The 21944-nt window shown below is 36.5% G+C and overlaps 1 protein-coding gene across 4 annotated transcripts; it reads left to right on the top strand.

Annotated features, from left to right (window-relative positions):
* The first annotated feature begins 529 nt into the window (after nucleotides 1-529).
* OSGIN2 (oxidative stress induced growth inhibitor family member 2) lies at nucleotides 530-21660 on the top strand. 4 transcript variants are annotated; one of them, XM_082601845.1, is made up of 7 exons: nucleotides 530-816; nucleotides 4125-4539; nucleotides 7397-7551; nucleotides 13185-13321; nucleotides 13887-14078; nucleotides 16645-16736; nucleotides 19400-21417. In XM_082601845.1, exons 2-7 carry the CDS (start codon nucleotides 4487-4489, stop codon nucleotides 20433-20435), a joined length of 1665 nt encoding a protein of 554 aa, XP_082457971.1. In that variant the 5' UTR covers nucleotides 530-816; nucleotides 4125-4486; the 3' UTR covers nucleotides 20436-21417. The 4 variants fall into 4 exon arrangements, with proteins under 4 accessions (XP_082457971.1, XP_082457973.1, XP_082457972.1 ...); XM_082601847.1 differs by having other exon boundaries at nucleotides 4125-5331; XM_082601846.1 differs by lacking the exon at nucleotides 4125-4539.
* Nucleotides 21661-21944: the final 284 nt, after the last annotated feature.

The following is a 21944-nucleotide window of genomic DNA, read 5'->3' as shown; positions in this document are numbered from 1 at the left end:
CCCAGGCCAGCGCGAGATAAGGCGCTAAAGTGGTTTTCGTCGAGCGGTAATCTCGGTCTTCCCGGGCGTCCTTGGTGAGAGGCCCGCGTGGACCGACTCTGGAGACACTGGGGTGTTCGGGTCGCAGAGGCCGCGCGGCACGCAGGGATTTCCCCCTAACCGTCCCGCTACCGAGGTTAGCAGCTCTTCCTCTTCCCCTTGTCATCCGGCACTCAGGACGCTCATCCTCCCAGCCTCGCCAACCTCCCTCGCCGCAGGTCGGGAGCACGCGGAGGGGCCGCAGGGCGCAGACCGAGGCCCGGGCCCCAGTAGCCACCGCCAGCCGTCTGGTGGGCGGACTACCTCGGCCCCCCGCCCTCTCAGCGAACACTTCTTCAGGCCGGGCCCCTCGCTCTGGCCGCGGCTCCACCAATCCCGGGCCTCGCCCGCCGCCGCCGCCTCCGCACCTGCGAGGAGGAGCCCGCCCGCCTCCGCCGCAGCCGTCGCAGCGTCCCCGCCCCGTTCCGCCCCCATCGCGGCGCCCAGAGATCATCGGCCGCCGGCGTCCGGCTGCCAGTAGTCGAGGAGCGGAAGCCGCTTTCCTGAAGCGGGCTTGGGTGCTCCAGATCCCGGCCGGCTGCTGAACCGCAGCTTCCGGCAGTCGCGGCAACGGCTAGGCGCGGGGCGCGGGCGCCCCGAGGACCCCGTAACCGGGCGGGCGTCCCGAACGGGCAACCCCGCCGAGGGAGGTGGCCGTGGCGGTCGCGCTCGGGCGCCCCGTGCGCCGCGCTCCATGCCCGTGTGGTGCTGCCGCTGCTCCCTGGCCGGTCATTTCAGGTGACTTCTCCACCGTGGAAGAAAAGGGGGCAGGCGGAGGGTAGAGTGCTGCGGGGCCCTGCGGCAGGGCAGGGGCCGAAATGGGTAGAGGCCGCGCGGGTTAGGGAGTCGGGGACGGGTCGGTGGTGGAAGGCAAGCGCCTGAACTGCAGAGGCCTCCCGCCTCGGCTGCTGCTTCCTCCCTGTTCCTGTCTAGTCGAGGTTCCCCGCCTTGGCTCCTGGCTCTGGGGGACTCTCCTCTGTTGTCCCCTTTTCCTCTCCCTGGACCGTGCCAGTCACGGGACTGCGGGACCGGCTAGGCCCGGATCTAGTCGGTTACGGCGAACTGAGACTTAAAAGTAGTGCAAAGTTTTAGTGAAGGGTTGTGAGGTTCTCCCAGCCCCCCACACACCTTAAACATTCTTTTTCTTAAAAAAAAAAATCTAATAACCTAAGTTACTGGGTTGAAGGGAGGCAGGGAGCTATGTTTAAAATTTGATGTTCTAGCTACAAATATGTTTCTGACTTTTAAGATGTCAATCATTGTAAGTCATATATATTGTAGAAATTTGAAAAATGTGGCGATTCTAGACTAACATTATGAGGAACGTTTTTAGGGGTGATACGGATAATACATTTTAAAATAAAAGTTTATGTACTAGATCTAGCACAGTTGGCCAACATTTCATTCAGTTATGGAGAGAAAGACCGAAAGCAACTTGAAACTAGTTTTAACCTTGTGGTGAAGAAAAGAGAAGCTTAGCGAAGACTTTAGTAAAGTGCCTTGCCCTATATATACACGAATGTGCTAGAATAATGATATGCAAAACGTCTTTTGTAAAATGTGAAATTCTGATCAGAGTTCTTAAATTGGGCTGCATATATAGACTAGGTGGCCAGTGAACTTGGATGTAAAGAAAGGTACCAGGAATTTTCACTCAACTTTAACCAAAATCTGTTTTCTTCAACTGTAAATATAAGCAGTAAATCACGGTAGTATTTTTGACTTTGTCATGAATAGAAGTCACAAATATTTTCATACCACATTAATTGTTGCAGATACCTAGAAATATTGTTTATTTATTTTTTCAAGATTACAGTAATTATTTTACATCACTGAACTTGTTATTTAATACGATAGAGGAATACATAAAAACATTCCAAGTTTACTTTTTAGTTTCCTTGTAAATCCTGTTATGTGTTTAATAATATTATTCAAAGAAGAGGTCCAGAGGCTTCACCAAATTGCAAAAGGGGTGTAACGCACAGAAAAGACTCAGAATTCCTGTTGAACTAGAGCAGCAATCCAGGCTTGCCTACCTTCTCAGTGAGTTTTGTAAGAGTCTCTAAATTCTGGATATTAAAAATTATTTTATGTAATAAACTGCTGGATTTTAAATTCTAGGTAAATTTGTGTGTTACCTACTTGACAGTGATTTGAGAGTATCAGATCCACTTTGGAGAACTTTAGAAAACAAGTTCCCCTAGTGAAAACTTGTTAAACTGAAGCCCCTGAGAAAATAATATGCCTCTTAGAAAGTACTGTCCAAAAGCCTTTTGACACCTTTTGGTACAGTTGAATTCTAAGGACACAGCTTGGGATTCATACGTGTTCAACTAATCCTAGGTAGTGAATATCATGTGTTTACGTCCTTGTACAGAAATGTGGAGGAGGAGGTGAAAACAAGGTATTTGCTATATTTTGATCTTGAGGGATAAGGGAAAACAAGCCTGCTAGCCAAAGAATAAAAATTGTGATTGATAAACCATATTTCCATTGTATAAACAGCTCTATCTTATCTAAAATTTAAAAAAGAAAACGTTTATTTAATAATTAAAACATTTCCTTAGGAGAAGGTTTATAATTTACTAGCACAATTTTTTTTTTTGAGTAATTTCATTAGGAACACATTTTAAAACCAATTGTGACAGTGTCTACATTTTGGATCTTGCCTTATATCTGAAAGAATAAATATTGTGAGAGAACTGTCTCCTAACTTTCCAACTTCCATACTTCCTGTTCTAGAAGATAGAGAGTGTGACTGACTTCCTTTGTGACTTTAGAACCTTCTTTTCTTATGGTAGTATCAATTTGGTAAATTCTAAGCTCATGCTCCCAAAGACTAAACTCAGGTAGTAAAGCATTTCATTTTGAAGGATCATTTAGAAAGGTATTGCTAGGTGTGAGAAAAGTGTTTTGTTATTCAAATATTATGTCTATGCCATCCTTTTAAATTTGTTTTGAGTCTTTGGACCATAATGTTTCAAAAACAAAACATGGAAGGCATCTAAAATCATCTGAAATTTCAAATAGTCTTCTAATTTGATGCCTAAGAATAAGGTAACTATTTTTGCATATGTGTAAAGTGCTCTTCTTTACTATTTCCTAAAATTTAGTTATATTTTCCAATTTATTGCCTCAAGGGAAAAGTAGATTTTTTTAAGTAGATTTTTTTATTACTCAAATACTTGTTTTAAATAGAGCAAACATTCAGCACATTGGATATCTGCAGTGGAAATTTTCACTATTCATAGACCTGTGAACACAGTATGCATATAGTATGCATATACTGTAAAATATGTACAGCAATACTAAATTTATAGTTTAGACTGAACTTTTTAGAAAGAATACTTACTAATAGGTCTTTGTTTCATTGTTGCTTTATGTAAATTCAGTGAACCTAATTTTCATTTCTTCTCTTGATTCAGTTTTTCATGCCTGTGTTAAACCAGTATTTATCAAGTACCATGCAAGTTTATTGCAAATAGTTTATACCAATATTATGGATTATATACACAAAGATTATACGTATGACCAGTTAGTAGAAAATCAGAACAAATTACGTGTACTCTGGAGAATTAAGATAAACTAAAACTTTGGCTCTATATACTCTACTTGAGTCTTGGGAGAGACCAGTGTCAAATTGCTTGAGGCCCACACACACACAAAAAAAAACCTACTAGATCTAATAAATGAATTCAGTGATATTGCAGAATACAAGATCAACATACAAAAATCAATTGTATTTCTGTACACTTACAATGAACAATCTGACAATGAAATTGATAAAACAGTTCAATTTATACTAGCATCAAAGAGAATGAAATATTTAGGAATAAATTTAACAGAAGAAAAGTGAAACTTGTACATTGAAAACTAGAAAACATTGAAAAGAATGAAAGGAGGCCTAAATAAATGGTAAGGAATCCCATGTTCATGGATTGAAAAGCTTAGTATTCTTAAGATGGCAATAATGGCAATATTCCTTGAATTTATCTACAAATTCAGTGTAATCCTATCAAAATCCTAGCTGCCTTTTTTTTTTTCAGAAATTGATGAGCAGATCCTAAAAGTCACATGGAATTACAAGGAACCCAGAATAGCCAAGACAATCTTGCAAAAAGAACAAAGTTGGAGGATTCACACTTCCTAATTTTACAACTTACACAAAGAAACTGTAATCAAGACAGTGTTACGTTGGCATAAAGATAAACATAGATCAATGGAATAGAATTGAGAGTCCAGAAATAATTCCCTTCATTTGTTGTCAGTTGGTTTCTGTGGGATCCCAAGACAAAAGGGAAATATCAGTCTTTTCAACAAATGATGCCAAGACAGATGGATATTCACAAGCAGAAGAATGAAGTTGGACTGCTACCTCATACTATATATAAACGTTAACTCAAAATAGATGAAAGACCTAAATTTAAGAACTAGAGCTATAAAACTCATAGAAGAAAACAGGTTTGTAATCTTAGATTAGGCAGTGCTTTCTTAGATATGACACCAAAAGTACAGCAACAAAAGAAAAAAATAAATTGGACTTGATCGAAAATGAAAACTTTTGTGATTTAAAAGACAATATAAAGACAGTGAAAAGACAACCCACAAAATGGGAGAAAATATTTACAAATCACATATCCAAAAAGGGACTTGTATCCAGGACATATAAAGAATTTTTTAAACTCAACAATAAAAAAGACAGCCCAGTTGGAAAGTGGGCAAATAATTTGAATTATTCTCCGAAGAAGATATACAGGTGGCCAATAAGCACATGAAAAGATGCTTAACATTATTAGTCATTAGGGAAATGCTAATGAAAACTGCAATGAGATGCTACTTTATACCTACTAGAATGGCTAAAATAAAAAACAAAAAATAACATGCTGGCGAGGATGTGGAGACATTGGGACCCTCATTTCACTGGTGGGAATGTAAGATGATGCACACTTGGGAAAATAGTTTGCTAATTCCTCAAGATGTTAAACAGAGAGTTTACAGCCCAGCCATTGCATGCACTCCTAAGAGAAATGAAAACATTTGTCCACACAAAAATTTATACATGAATGTTCATAGCATATTTGTAATAGCCAAAAAGTGGAAACCATCCAAATGTTTATCAGCTCATGAGTGGGTAATATACAATGGAATATTATTCAGGCATAAAAAGGAATGAAGTACCAATACATCCTACCACCTGGGTGAACCTTGAAAACATGCTATGTGGAAGAAGCCAGACACAAAAGGCTACATAATGTATGAGGAGTTCCATTTATTTGAAATTTCCAGAGTAGGCATATCAGTAAGATAGTAGATTAGTGGCTGCCAATGGCTGCGGGGAGGGAAGAATGAGGAATGAGTGCTAATGGGTGCAGCATATACTTTTAGGGTGATAAAATTTCTCTGAAGTTATTGGTAGTGATTGCAAAACCTTGTGACTACTTAGAGCCCTGAATTGTACACTTTAAAAGGGTGAATTTTGGACTTCCCTGGCAGTCCAGTGGTTAAAACTCCGTGCTTCCACTCCAGGGGGCGTGGGTTCAATCTCTGTCAGGAAACTAAGATCCCACATGCCAAGTGGTGCCGCCAAAAAAAATAAATGAAAGGGTGAATTTTATACGTGAATTTTATCTCATTAAAGGTCTTTTTTTTTTTAAAGCATTACCAAGTTCCCTCTATTTATTTACCTTGGTCTAAGGCCTGATCAGATCTGATGTTTTTGAGCTCTTGAAAACTTTGTCTTTCTTGATTAATAGAAGCCTAACAGAGGAGGCATTTTATTTCTAATTGTCTTAACCTCTTTTTTCTTAAGTATTAACCAGTTATTTGAGAAGACTAGTCCAGTGTAATGAAAGATCCTTGTAAAATGTATAGTCAGGGGTTTGGTGGTGGTGGGATGAATTGGGAGATTGGGATTGACATATATGATTGGGAGATTGGGATTTACTAATATGTATAAAATAAATAAATAGTAAGAACCTGCTGTACAAAAATAAATAAAATTCAAAACAAAAGGTATAGTCAAATTATAGAATTGATAGCTATATTAAAATTCTGAGGCCTGCCAGAAAAAAAAAAAAAGGTTTCTTGAGACATCTTGACTTAGAATATTAAATGCCTCTTAATAAGTTATTTAAAAAATGAATTCTACTGTACCTTTAAGTAAAAGTGATTCAGAGTTTAAGCCAACACTTCTCTTCTAGCCATGATTTTTTTGTTCTTAAGGAATTTAAATATTAAATATTTGTTTCACAGTGTTTATTTGTAGACTTAAGAAACTGGCCAAGGCATTTTAGATCATTGAGTTTTGCTTATAAAATCAAATATGGTAGTAACTGCTAAAGTACCTTCATTCAGTCATTCAGAGGATTATCAGTTCTCAGAGTGTACAGGATATCAGATAATATTCAAGTATCTAGTTTAATATTTATATAGTCTCAAGTTGACTGTAACCCCCAGCATATCTGCCCTTTTATTAATGTGAAACATTTGTTAGGGTTTGAAGAAGGAGATATCTTTTTAATTACCAGAATCTCAGAGTGATGATCATTTTTATTAATTAAATTCCAGGTTATATATATGGAAGCAACAGTGTTTGAGATAGGGATGTCAGGAGGAGACTGGCCATGATGTCTGCATCTCCTGAAAAAGAACTGTGGCCTTTACAACCACCATAATATTAATGAGGCCTGGATACCTAAAAGGACTACTCAGAAGCATCCAAAGGAAGCTGGGGAACCTGTCCTGGGCACACACTTTGGAGAAATATCAGGGACAGGCCCAAGTATAATATACTCAAGTTGAGTTCAGTTGTCAAGAAGCAGAAGGCAAGACAGCTAGTACATCTGGATCTGATCAGTGGTGGGAGTTGGAATGCTCTGAAAGGGATGGATTGAGCATAAGACTTCTTTCAGAGGCAGGCTTGCAGTGTGAGGAGGGGCTTTCCTAAGTAGCCATATGCAAAGGGTATCAGTTCTGGCCAAAAGGGGCCATGTAAAGTTAGGGGAGCCCAATTACTGGGGGTGAGGAATCTGTCAGTGTATCCTGGGGAACTCTGCCCTATCCTGGGGTAGTTCTGGAACCAACCCCCCTTGGATACCGAGGGACCACTGTATTTAGGATTTCTAACAAAGTGGTGTACGTTGACGTGGCTAAGGTACTAATTTGAAAGCATTAATCAAAGGATTTTCTTTTCTCCTTTTATGGAACTATTGAATATTTTATGGCCTAAATAAAATCTGAATAAAGACAGATTTTTATAAAGGCTATATTGACTATATATTTGTTGTTTTGTTTTTGTTCCATATTTTCCTTTTAAAAGAAACTATAGTGACCCTGAAACTGAAGGAGAGATTTTTAATTCCTTAGTGCAATATTTTGGTGATAATTTGGGGCGAAAAGTTAAAGCTATGCCATTAGTTGAAGAAACTTCTTTACTTGAAGATTCATCAGTGACTTTGCCTGTGGTAGTAATAGGTAAGTTTTATTGCATTTTATCTCTTAAAATTACAGTTCTGATCCTTACTACTTTTATAAGTGCACAGTTACATAGCACAAGTTCTTAGGATTGTATTGAAAAGTATTCTTAGGTTGCTTAATATTTTTAAATAACCAATAACCAAATCTTTGGAGAGAGGAATTGATTTATCTGATATTAGATTCTGTGTTAGAATGGAACATTTTTTCATTGAAGGGTTGATATTATTCTATTTTAAAATATCAGTAGTCAGTTGTGTTACTTATATGACAGTGTTATGATAATGATGATAACCAATGTTATTAGAGCCCTGTATAGAGCATTCTGTGTACATTATTGGATTATGCCTTAAAACCTATAGCCCTCTGAGGTTGTAGGGTATGGACAGACAGGGAAACTCAGTAGTTGAGTAACCTGTGCAAGTTAGTAGTCAGTGCTCAGTTAATAAAGAACATTATAGTACTCTACAGTTAGGTTTATAATATTTTAACCATATGTTACTATTATATATCCATTGTACCACCTCAATAGATAGGTATATAAGATATTAAAAATTAAGTTATTAGTAAAACCTAATTCAAAATTATAAAATTTTATGATGTTGTTTTATTGCATGTATTTAATTACCTGTCATATGTATCTTTAATCTAATATTCAAACTCATGAAGTTGGACAAGTACTATAGTGTGAAACCAAGCCAAAGGAAGGAATTATGGGACATAATGTACCTTGATGGCATACAACTTCTTAGTTTCTTTGACTTGTTTCAAGTCAATGGAGAGGGAAGTCCTGTGCTCTGTCTGGCATATTGACATCTCTCCATAGGAGATTCAATGAAGGAAGGAAGGAAGGAAGGAAGGAAAGCAAGATAGTTCTACACTAGATTCCCCTCTAGGGGAGCTGACAGTATTTGCAGTATTTCTCATCCAAGATATCTTGGAAACTAAATCTCACGTTCCATTTCCCACTTATATCCAACCCTGGTTTTCCATCCTGTATGTCTTGTCATAGGCAAAGGAACCTGTCTTCTTGTTCTAGTTGGGCTATGGCAGGGTCAGAAAAAGAAAAACTACTTTCATCTGCACCTTACTTCCCCCAAAGCAATCTGTTCCTATTTTGCCTCAGCTAGCCGAAGCGTAGCTTAACCTCATGTTTATAGGGCCATTATTGCTGGCAATAGCACCGCCAGCTGATCATAATAAAGGGCTAATTTCCTTAATGTATGTAATTGGTTTTCTGTTGCTGTCATAACAAATTACCACAAACCTGGTGGCTTTAACAACATAAATGTATTTAACTGTTCTACAGAACAGAAGTCCAACACTGGTCTCACTGGGCTAAAATCAAGGTATCAGCAGGGCTACATTCCTTTTGGAGGCTCTAGGGTAGCTAGAATGTTTCCTTGCTTTCCCAGTTTCTAGAGGCTACTAGTATTCCTTGGCTCCTGGACCCCTCTGCATCTTCAAAGCCAGCAGTGTTGTTTCTCTTTTAACCTTTCATAGTTAGGGTTCCTCCTTACCACAGGTGGGAAAGGGTCTCTGTTTTTAAGGACTTGTGTGATTAGATTGGACCCACCTGGATAATCCAGGCTACTCTCTCCAGCTCACGGTCCTTAATTTAATCACATCTACAAAGTCCTTTTTCTCTGTAAGGTAACACGCTCAGGATCTTGGGGTTAAGAATGGGAAATCTTTGGGAGATGGGGCACATTCTGCCTGTGTATATATTTCTCTATGAACTGCTTATTTGTATTCTTTTTTGTATTGTCTTTTGAGTGTTATTTCTTTGTGATTCTTTGAGACATTAACTCCCACTATTTTTCGTATAGCCAGTATTTAATAGGCTTTATTTAGAGCAGTTTAAGTCTATAGGAAAATGAAACAGAAATTACAGAGAATATTTCTGTAAATACTCTCCCAACCCCCTTTTATACATTTTATTAACATTTTTATTATATATTCCTTTTCTTCTCCTTCCCAACCCCCTTTTATACCTTTTATTAACATCTTGCTTTGGTGTGGTACATTTGTCACAATTGATGAACCACTGTTTTTATACATTATTATTAACTAAAATCTATAGTGCACATTAGGGTTCACTCTTTGGGTTGTACAGTTCTATGGGTTTTGCTGGGTGTATAATGTCATGTATTATTACATCATATAAAATAGTTTCACTGACCTAAAAACCTCCTGTGTTCCACCCATTCATCCTTTCCTTCAACTATCAACCCTTGGTAACCACTGATCTTTTACTATCTCTATAGTTTTGCCTTTCCCAGAATGTCATATATATGGAATCACTGTATGTAGCCTTTTCAGACTGGCTTATTTGACTTAGCAATATGCATTTAAGATCACTGTCTGTCTTTTCATGGCTTGATACTCATTTCTTTTTATCACTGGATACTATTGCATTGTATGGATGTTTCAGTTTACCCATTGGCTTATTGAAGCACATCTTGGTTGCTTCCAGTGTTTGACATTTATGAGTAAAGTACTGCAAACATTTATATGCAGATTTTTGCATGGCCATTAAGTTTTCAACCCACCTAGGAGTGTGATTGCTGGGTCATATGTTAAGACTATGTTTAGCTTTTTAAGAAACTGTCAAATTGTCTTCCAAAGTGACTGTATCATTTTGCATTCCCAGCAACTATGAATGAGAGTTCCTGTTGTTCCACATCCTTGGAAACATTTGATACTGTCTGTGTTTTGGGGTTTAGCCATTCTGATAGGTGTGTAGTATCTCGTTTTAATTTGCAGTTCTGTAATGATATACAATGTTGAGTAATTTCTCATATGCTTATATTCCATCTCTATACCTTGCGGTACAGAACTTTTCCCTACTTTTTAATTGATTGTGTTGGTGGTTTTCTTATGGTTGAGATTTAAGAGTTCTTTGTATATGTTAGAAACAAGTACTTTATCAAATACATGTTTTGCAGATATTTGCTCCTAGTCTGTGACTTGCCTTTTCATTCTCTTAACAGTGACTTGGCAGAGCATAAATTTTAAGAAGTCCTGCATACCAATTTTTTTCTTTCATAGATCTTGCTTTTGGTGTTATATCTAAAAACTCATTACCAAACCCAACGTCACCTAGATTTTCTCATAGTTATTTTCTAGATGTTTTATAATTTTGTGTTTTATATTTAGGTCTATAATCTGTTTTAATTCATTTTTGTAAAGATATAAAGTTAGTATCTAGATTCACATTTTTTACATGTAGATGTCCAGTTGTTCTAGTACCATTTGTTGAAAAGATTATCCTTTCTCCATTGCATTGCCTTTGCTCTTTTGTCAAAAATAAGTTGACTGGGGGCTTCCCTGGTGGCGCAGTGGTTGGGAGTCCGCCTGCCGATGCAGGGAACACGGGTTTGTGCCCTGGTCTGGAGGATCCCACATGCCGTGGAGCGGCTGGTCCCGTGAGCCATGGCCGCTGAGCCTGCGCATCTGGAGCCTGTGCTCCACAACAGGAGAGGCCACAGCGGTGAGAGTCCCGCGTACCGCAAAAAAAAAAAAAAAAAAAAAAAAAAAAAAGTTGACTGTATTTGTGAGGATCTATCTCTTGGCTGTCTGTTCTGTTCCATTCATTTATATATTCTTTCATTTCCACACTGTCTTGTTGACTGTAGTTTTACAGTAAGATGAAGTTGGATGGTATTAGCCCTAACTTTGTTCTTCAATATTATATTGGCAGTTCTGGGTCTTTTGCCTTTCCATTTAAACTTTAGAATCAGTTTGCCAATATCCACAAAGTAACTTGCTGGGATTTTGATTTTGATCGCATCAAATCTGTAGATCAAGTTGGGAAAAACTGACATCTTAACAATATTGAATCATTCTATCCATGAACATGGAATAGCTTTCCATCAGTTAGATATTCTTTGATCTCTTTCATCAGAGTTTTGTGGTTTTTCTCATTTAGATCTTATGTGAATTTTGTTAGACTTATGCCCAAGTATTTCTTGCAAATATAAGTGGGGTTGTGTATTTAATTTCACATTCCACTTGTTCATTACTGGTCTGTAGGAAAGCAATTGACTTGTATATATTAACCTTTTTCATGCAACATAATTGCTTGTTACTTCCAGGAGTTTACTTTGGTCAATTCTTTGGGACTTTTGACATAGATAATCATGGCATTTACAAACAAAGACAGTTTTGTTTCTTCTTTCCCAATCTGTATACCTTTAATTTCCTTTTCTGGTCATAGTGCATTAGCTAGGATTTCCATTAAGGTGTGTGGTGAGTAGGAATGGTGAGAAGAGACATCCTTTTCTTGATCTTATAGGGAAAAAAAAACCCTAATTTCTCACCATTAATTATGATGTTAGCTGTAGGATTTTTGTAGATACTCTTTATCAAGTTAAGGAATTTCCCCTCTGTTGTTTGTTGAGAGTTTTTACATGAATAATTGTTGGATTTTCTCAAATTTTTCTTCTATTTCTGTTGGTATTATGATTTTTCTTTAGTTTTGTCTCTTTCTTTTTGATTCAAGGAAATTAGCTCTTTACCTCAGATCTTAATTCCCAATATTTGCCATTTAAAAAAATTTTTATGAAGTCAAATGGTTTATTTTCCTTTCTGTCTTGAGTTTTCTGTCATACTTAAAGGCTTCTTACTACAGCATTATAAGTAGAAATATTAACCTCTTTCCTAATATTATGATGTTACTTTTCATGTTTACATCTTTGAGCTTATTTTATTTGGGGCAAAATATTAGACAAGGAACAGGTTATTTTTCTGATGGCTTACAGTTGTCCCAGATAGATTAAATTTTTGGTAGATGGATATAATAGAGAAATGGCAACCCAGACTAAAAGAACTACAGAAATCAAAGTAGTTGTTGGAGTTCAACAACAACAAAAAATCCAGTTTGGTTTTGGATAAAGGATATAGAAATACAGGAGGGAAGTTATTAGGAGATGGGACTTGAAAGATGGTTGAGACCAGAACATGGAGAACACTGGATAGAAGAAACAAGCAATGAAGGGCTTTGGGTAGAGTGGGTAACATAGCGCGGGTAACATAATGAGAACTCTTGTTATGAGAACTCATTTGAATGTAGAATGTGAAATTATTTGAAGTAGGTGAATCTTGAAGAGGAGCAAGAAGAGATTTTTGTCTTCTGAGTGAGAATATATGAGTGAGAATAACAAAGACAACTTAATGGATATAGGTGACAAAATACATTTAAACCAGAACCTGATTAACTTAGGATTTTGCTGGTAAGTATCATACCAGCAAAGGAATGAGGTTTAAAGGAGAGGGCACCAAAATGGAAGAACTCATGAATTTGCTTTTGAACACATTGTGATTAAGTTATTAGTGGTTCAGTCAGGTGAAGAAGTGGCATATGGAAATTTGAGATATATTTTGGGGGTAAGAGGTCAGCCTAGATATGTAATTTTGAGGGTTAGTAGCATAGAGAGTTGAAGCTTTGAGTAGGTGAGACTCCCAAAAGAAAACAGGAGAGAAGACAAAAATCTTCTCTTGTGAATACTTGGCTTTGAGAGTTCAGAGAAAGAAGAATTTGTGAAGGAGAAAAACCATCTGTGAAACAGAAAAGCCAAAGAACATGAGTATTAAGATGCAAGATACACCCCTCTCCACCTTTTTTTTAATAGGAAATGGACCCTCAGGAATCTGCCTTTCTTATATGCTGTCAGGCTACAGACCATATTTATCATCAGAAGCAATACATCCAAACACAATCTTACATAGCAAATTAGAAGAAGCGAGACATCTTTCCATTGTTGATCAGGTATTATTTTTCACATGTTGATGCTTTTAAATTTTATTATACTGAGACAAGGTTAGTTTTCTGCTATATAAGCATTGTATTTCTTAGCTGAAAACCTTTTCTTCTAAATAACACCTTCTAACATTTTAATTTTAGAATTGTAAATATATTCTGCTGAGTTGCTTCCATTTATTTTCCTGAATTAATTAGAGCAGAATTTCGCAAATTATTTCCTGATGGAGTTTAATATGTGCTCTATGCTCTGGTAAGTTTGGGAAATGCTGCTTTTTATTATTAGAGTGTCATGGTAGACATAGTAAGGCATACTAGCATATTAAAGGCATCTTCAAGTTTTGTAGTAAAACGATCTGATTAGCTTTTTGAAACCCTACATTTTCCCATACTTATTTGACCAGAGAATCTATTAAGATCTCAAGGAACGTCAGTGTTTTATAGCACACTCTATGGGAAATGCTGGATTATAATAAATGGTCTTCACTATTATTATGTTAGCTGGAGGTTTTTTTTGTTTGTTTTTCCAAACTCTATCTGCCTTTCTTCTTTCTTTTTTTTAAAAAAAATTCAGGACTTAGAGTACTTGTCTGAGGGCCTTGAGGGTCGATCATCCAATCCTGTTGCAGTACTTTTCGACGCACTTCTTCATCCAGATGCTGACTTTGGGTATGATTATCCATCCATTTTGCATTGGAAATTAGAACAGCATCATTATATCCCTCACTTAGTTCTTGGTAAAGGTCCACCTGGTGGAGCTTGGCATGTGAGTATATTTTCCTTAGCATTTTAGTGAATGTGAATTATTATACATCATCTTGATAAGACCATTTTGATTCTTAAACATTATGATATAATATTATATATGATGATTACCACATCTTTATCTGAGAATTTTAATGTGTTCGGATACATATGAATTAATTACTAGTAGAAATTAAGCCAAATTTGATTAGTGATAGTGTCTTAGAATAAGTGTTTCTCTAAGAATTATACATAAAAATATTTCAAGATGTTTTGCATAGTAAAACATTTTTAATTCACTTATTCATTGTAGAGTTTACAAAATCTCACACAGTATTTCATTCTAATATGTATTATTTCCCTACATTTTCAAGATCTTAAATGAAAAATGTAAAAGAAAAAAATTGTATTAGTCTGCTTGGGCTGCTAAAATAAAATACTATAGACTGAGTGTCTTAAACAACAGATTTCACACTTTGAAGGCTGGAAAATCCAAGATCAAGGTGCCAGATGATTCAGTTTATGGTGAGGGCTCTTTTTCTGGCTTGCAGACAGCTGCTTTCTTGCGTATCCTTATGTAACAAAGAGTGTGTGAACTCTCTTCTTGTAAAGCCACTAATCCTGTTATGAGGGCATCAGCCTCATGACCTCATCTAGCCCTAATTACCTTCCAAAGGCCCCATCTCCAAATGCCATAACGTTGGGGGGTTAGGGTTTCAGCATGTATACTTGGGGGGGGGGTGATACAATTCAGTCCATAGCAGAGGTTAAACCAGAGGACTATCAACACAAAGATCCAGCATATTTCATTAGCGGGCAGCAACTAATAATTATTCCTCACTCCTGTGTCCTTAGCAGTTAGTACAGTGTCTAGTGTGTGGTGAGTGCTCACTTGTTGTACAAATAAATGTTAAATAATTTTTGCTATGTTATGAAATAAAGACTTCATGGGAATTTTAACTTTAAATATCAAATTTTTAGTATAAACTTCAGTTGGATATTCCTATATTAGTGCAATGTTATATGGCTAAAAGTTGTTTACATTTATCAAATGATTGTTTCAGAGTATTTGGGGACTTTATAGATGAACTATATCACTGACTTTTTCATCTTAATTACCTTTATGGTAATGGATAGCAACTATCAAAATATCTGTGCCTTTTAGCTTACATGTTTATATTTGCTTTGTTAATAAGTAGCATTCTTAATAAAACTGCATTTATTGAAAAAGCCATAATACATTTTTTAAGTTTTTAGAGAACCTTCTATAAATTCCTGAGGTTTTATTGTACATATATATTTTCTGCTTAGAAAAATGTGCAGGCAATATTTGATCTCTGTTACTTCATTTCTCCCACTTACATTTAGGAAAGTTAAAGTATGGATAAGCCTTGATTACTAAAAACATATTTGAATCAGTGCTCAAGTGATATATACCTGAAACTTGGTTCTAATCCTAGTATCAGGCCCAGCCTGCTTCAAAGCAGTGGCAACTTGCTGCATTCTCTTCCTGTGGTGATCTTGTACTTTCACAAATAATATGACTTTATAAGCCGTAACACATAGTAAGTGCTCTATAAATGTTAGCCAATAATAATAATAATAACAAGTCCCATTCCCAATACTGGGCTGTGTAGAAACAGGGCAAGAAGTGTTCAGATAAAAGAAGGCATAGCCTAAAAGAGTTGGTTGAATGAGATCGTTGAAGTCATTGGGAAAGGTGCTTTTGGCCCTTGGGCTTTTCTTGCTTTGTACTGAGCAAAGTAGAAGTAGGGCAAGCTTGAAGTGGCTCACTTCCTTAAAGGCAGCATTAGCCTCAGCAGTGAGTCTGTTCTTAATCAGGCAACCACTTACTTATTTCCCTAGTTTTAGAAAGCAATTCCTGCTGTATTGAAACCAGCTTAGACTTCACAATCATAATTGATTTGGGCGGGGAAGCTATTTTGCTGCCCATTTAAAAAAATGTGTTGGGCTTCCCTGGTGGCACAGTGGTTGAGAGTCCGCCTGCCGATGCAGGGGACGCGGGTTCGTGCCCCGGTCTGGGAGGATCCCACATGCCGCGGAGCGGCTGGGCCCGGGAGCCATGGCTGCTGAGCCTGTGTGTCCAGAGCCTGTGCTCCGCAACGGGAGAGGCCACAGAAGTGAGAGGCCCGCGTACCGCAAAAAAAAAAAAAAAAAAAATTGTTAATAATATTAAAATGGAAAGACATTTAAAGTGTTAGAAATGAATGAACTTTTCCCCTTTTGTTTAAAGTGAAAATACTGATATGCTCCTCTAACACGATATTCTGCATCTAATTATGTTGATTATAGGCATTGGGTAATATTGTAAATCTGATTTATAAATGTATAATTACATGAAAGAAGGAGTATAGATACTACCAAGTGTTGAAAATATTTGAAAGTTAATTGGAATAAATTTCCAGAGGTGATTTACACAACCATTTAGGACTTCTTTGAGCTCTGCTTATCCAGACTTAATTATAGTAAATGAGATGGCTTTGGTTAAAAACAAAACAAAACAAAACAAAACAAAACTTGTTACTGATAAAATGTGTTTTTTGATTGTGCATTTTTTATTCAAATAGAATATGGAAGGCTCGATGTTGACAATCAGCTTTGGAAATTGGATGGAACTACCTGGACTTAAATTTAAAGATTGGGTATCTAGCAAACGAAGGTAAAGATAAAACTATTAAAATTTTGGTGTACAATGGGTGTCTGTCAGCAAATCTCAAACTAGTTGTGATCCTGTCTTAGATGAATAATATTGATGCAGGTGTCTTTCAAATAAAACCTCTCTGCAGCAGTGGTTATGAGCTAGTTTCTATTTAGAGATTTTATAAAACTAAGCACACAGAAGTAAGGGCTTGTCTACAGATTGTTAATCATAGTTTTATCCCACTCTCCTGTTAAACCACTCTGTTTTGTTACTTTCTTGTCCACGTACATATCCTTTCCTTATTTACTTATTTTTATGAGTGGATATATATAACTTATTTTTATGAATGGATATATAACTTCATGTATGCATATCTCATGTATACATACCTAAATTATTTGACTTTTCAGAGTAGAAGAGTATATATAATGAATAATTTTAAAAAGCTTAAGATTTATATGATCTGAAGAGAAACCAGAATATATATAATGAATAATTTAGAATGATGGAATAAAATAGAATCCGTGATGTGATTGCCTACTTGGCTGTAGAGGTAAATATTTAATAAGAATACTAAAATATGAGAATAGAAAATATGAAAATCCCCTAACACAACATTGTAAAACAACTATAGTTCAATGAAAATTAATTTTAAAACAAAGAAAATATGAAAATCTCAACTTGAAAGAATAAAAGTTTATTTTGTATTTATTTGGGAGAAAGAACCCAAAATTTAAAAAAAGAAATATGAAAAGCCCTATCATTTTCAAGCCATTTTCATTCCTATAGATAGGAACTACTAATACACAGAATCTACTCTAATTTGACTGCTGCCAGAAACAATAAATTAAAGCAGGAAGTTACTCAACCTTTGTTAGAACAGGGCTGTAATGTTTGAATGCTTGACTTTCTGTTAGATAGAAACCATGTTAATCTACAGTAATTATCCTTAATTTAAGAAGATTTAAGGAAAGCAAATTTAGACCAGAGTAAATTTAAACCTTTCAAATATGACTTTTGGGTTTTTAAAAAGGAATTTTATATAGGTTTGAAATGTTAAGTTGCAAAATTAGGCAAATTGTACAAGTTCTTGATTTTCATAAGTAAGAAAATGAAATCGCTCAACATATTTTTCCCTTTATGATGTGGGTAAGAAAGGGAAAGAAAGCTTTATGATTTACATACCAGAGTGTTCATCCTTCTAAATTGAGCATATTGTGTGTTTAAGTAATATGTGAAAATGGATCTTGTGATAAATATTAGCTTTAGTTCCTGCCCTTGCATAGTGTTAAGACTCTTAGACCTCTAGAGATTGGCAGGGTTTAAATCCTGACTCTGTACCTTCTAATGTTATGACCTTGGTCAAATAACTTAAACTAGCTATCAACTTCCTAGTTTGCAAAATGAAGATGATAATAATAGTAACTATTACATAGGGTTTCTGTACAAATTGAGAGTTAATACATTCTAAATCTCAATTATTATAGTCATTAAACTTTGAACTTCTTCCAGTTACAAGTTACACTGAATTATGTGAAATGATTTGGTGTTTTTTATGGGTTTTCTTGGCCCCACTGCATGGCTTATGGGATCTTAGTTCCCCAACCAGGGATCGAACCCGGGCCTTTGGCAGTGAAAGCACGGAGTCCTTACCACTGGACCACCAGGGAATTCCCTGATTTGGTGTTTTTATTTCTTTTTTTTTCTTTTTTTTTTTTTTTTAGCGGTACGCGGGCCTCTCACTGTTGTGGCCTCTCCCGTTGCGGAGCACAGGCTCCGGACGCGCAGGCTCAGCAGCCATGGCTCACGGGCCCAGCCGCTCCGCGGCATGTGGGATCTTCCCAGACCGGGGCACGAACCCGTGTCCCCTGCATCGGCAGGCGGACTCTCAACCACTGAGCCACCAGGGAAGCCCGGTGTTTTTATTTCTACTCATTTCTAATTGGGGCATTGTTTAATGATACTAACGCCCATTGCTTTAAATTTCAAGTGGAAAATAAAAGATGTATTAACGTGCTTTTTTCATAGAGAGCAGCTTATATTTATAGATCTCTTTATGAGTAGGAAAACACAGAGAGAGAACGGTTATCTACTTAAATATGATTTTGTTCAGCAAAAGACTGATCTGAATTATTTTTGGTCATTAGGAAAACAGAAAGCAACTTATTAAAAATTGTGTCTAGATATTATCTTTGAGAAGTATATGTATTGCAGTCAGACCTGTAATATCTCAATGGTTGTAAACAATTCAGTCTACAGTTAAGTAGAATACAGACTGAATAGTATAGCTATAGACTGAATTATTTAGATTACAATTGTGACATAGACTAAAATAGTCTAATTTTCAGATATCCACATTTTAATCCATTTATTTAATAAAAGTTTATTGATAAAGGCAGCTAATCTGAACAGATACTTATACAAGGCATTGGGGAAACAAAGATGCATTAAATACAGTCTCTACCCTCATGGGACTTCCTCCATTGATAAACTAATTTATTAACATTTTTAAAGAAAAGGAAAGGCTTTCTTTCTTTGTAAAGTGTTATGGTAAGTGTTAGCTTTAGCTTGGACAGTCCAGAGGAATTAAAAAGATGTAATAGTTTACTAGATGGAGAAGTACTAATCATGGAAACTAAAAGTATTATCCTCATAGAATATTTTTCCTTTTCTTTTTATAGGAACCTAAAAGGGGATAGAGTTATGCCAGAGGAAATAGCTCGCTACTATAAACATTATGTAAAAGTCATGGGTCTTCAGAAGAATTTCAGAGAGAATACTTACATTACCTCTGTATCAAGACTCTACAGAGATCAAGTTGATAATGATGGTCAAGACAGAGATATTTCAACACAGCATTTACAGATAGAGAAGTCAAAATTTACCAAGAGAAACTGGGAAATCAGGGGTTATCAGCGAATAAGAGATGGTTCCCATATTCCCTTCTGTCTCTTTGCTGAAAATGTAGCTCTGGCAACTGGAACATTGGATTCTCCTGGCCGTTTGGAAATTGATGGGGAAGATTTTCCCTTTGTGTTTCATTCAATGCCTGAATTTGGAGCCGCTATAAGCAAAGGAAAGTTGTGTGGCAAAGTGGATCCAGTGTTAATTGTAGGTTCTGGGCTTACCGCAGCTGATGCAGTACTGTGTGCTTACAACAATAATATCCCTGTGATTCATGTATTTCGCAGACGAGTAACTGATCCAAGCTTAATTTTCAAACAGCTTCCCAAAAAGCTTTATCCAGAATACCATAAAGTCTATCATATGATGTGTACTCAGTCATATTCTTTAGACTCAAATCTTTTATCTGATTATACCAGTTTTCCTGAGCACCATGTGCTTTCCTTTAAGTCGGACATGAAATGCATTCTTCAAAATATCTCTGGATTGAAGAAAATATTTAAGCTCTCTGCAGCAGTAGTACTGATAGGTTCTCATCCCAATCTGTCCTTTCTGAAGGAGCAAGGGTGTTACCTAGGCCACAACTCAAGCCAGCCAATCACATGTAAGGGTAATCCTGTGGAAATAGATGCATATACATATGAGTGTGTTAAAGAAGCCAACCTTTTTGCATTGGGTCCTTTGGTTGGAGACAATTTTGTTCGATTTTTAAAGGGAGGGGCACTGGGTGTTACACGCTGTTTAGCTACAAGACAGAAGAAAAAAAAGCAGCATTTATTTGTTGAAAGAGGAGGAGGAGATGGGATAGCTTAGAGCAGGTTTACAAGTAATTTATATGAACACTTTACCATTAAAGATTTTTAATAGTGGTTTTACAGTGTACTGGCTTGAATTTTCTGAACTTGAATTAACTGGGAGAGCCTCAAGCTATAGTAACTATTTTTTAAAGTTACCAGAATTTGGTGTCCTGATTACATTATAATGTATCAAAGGTGTCAACTGTCAGACAAATAGAAACACTGCCAATTTGGTATACTTTAAGTTCTCACTTAACTAAAACATTCTTTTCTTCCAAGACTTATTTTTTGTGATCATTGTTGGTTATTTTTGTTTGATTACAAAATATAACAGCATTGAATCTATATAACCACAGTCATTAGGCCAGAGGTTTCCCTCACTTTATATATTGGGTCACCTTGCTGCTCAAAGGGTGGTTCAAAGATAGCCTCAGCTCCATTTGTGGCTTGTTAGAAAGGTAGACTCTCAGGACCCACAACAGACTTACTGAATCAGAAATTACATCTTAATGAGATCCTCAAGGAACATGTATGCTTATTAAAGCTTGAGACACACTGGTCTAAAAGAAAATGGGATGTAAAGGTACAGATGCTGAGGGTGGGTGGAAATAGAGGGCATATACTACTCAGGTTTTATTTATTTTGAAATTATCGATTGTATAAATCTAATTTATTAACAAATATGATGGGCTTTTAAAATTTTTTATTGTTGAAACCTTGACAGGTAATTCATAGTTTCAGCTTCTAATTTAAACAGTCCAATAATGTTGGCATCTACTGAGACATCCAGGAACCTGCTGAGATATTTTTTAGAGATATATTCTCTAGTTAACTAGCATAATACTTAAACTAATTTGAAGTTCAATAAATTTTGAATGGAACTATTTATTCCTTTGTGAACACTGAGTTAAGTTCTGTCACTGAAACTTAAGATATTTGGGCATAAGTACTTATAATATTGCAATACTTTTTGAGTATTACCAGAATTATTAAACATTAAAATTGAAAAAGTTAAAACCTGTCTTTTCTATTTTCAAGATGATTACTTTGAAACTTGTTCATTGGAGATGACATAGCATTTAATCCTTTGGTTATTTATTGAAGTATATGTTCTATCTTGATTTATATTTAGGTGTGCTTAATGTCTTGTGTTTTCATGCAAATCCCCAGAAATTTAGTATTAGACAAGAAAAGTGTTACTTGTGAAGTTCTCCATGGCAAATTGAATTTCTCAAGTCTTTTTCTCTCTGTTACTTTTTTTTTGGCAAAATTTATTTCACCTGGAATGTGTTTATTCAAAGTCTATTTCTATTTTTATTTATTTATTATTTATTTATTTATTTATGGCTGCATTGGGTCTTCGTTGCTGTGCACAGTCTTTCTCTAATTGCAGTGAGTGGGGGCTACTCTTCATTGCAGTGCATGGGCTTCTCATTGCTGTGGCTTCTCATTGTGGACCACAGGCTCTAGGTGCACGGGCTTCAGTAGTTGCGGCTCGCGGGTTCTAGAACACAGGCTCAGTAGT

This window comes from Mesoplodon mirus (genome assembly GCF_964341445.2).
Source record: "Mesoplodon mirus genome assembly, chromosome: 16".
Taxonomy (NCBI): Eukaryota; Metazoa; Chordata; class Mammalia; order Artiodactyla; family Ziphiidae; genus Mesoplodon; species Mesoplodon mirus.
The sequence above is the reverse complement of the archived record's forward strand: the minus strand, read 5'-3'. Positions and strand labels throughout refer to the sequence as shown.

What these genes read in the sequence shown, in the direction of transcription:
- OSGIN2 (XM_082601845.1), top strand. Translation starts at nt 4,487, where the DNA reads ATGAAAGACCTAAATTTAAGAACTAGAGCTATAAAACTCATAGAAGAA. An exon ending in AAACTCATAGAAGAAAACAG is followed by an intron (nt 4,540 to 7,396) that starts GTTTGTAATCTT and finishes TCCTTTTAAAAG; the next exon opens with AAACTATAGTGACCCTGAAA. An exon ending in TTTGCCTGTGGTAGTAATAG is followed by an intron (nt 7,552 to 13,184) that starts GTAAGTTTTATT and finishes TTTTTTTAATAG; the next exon opens with GAAATGGACCCTCAGGAATC.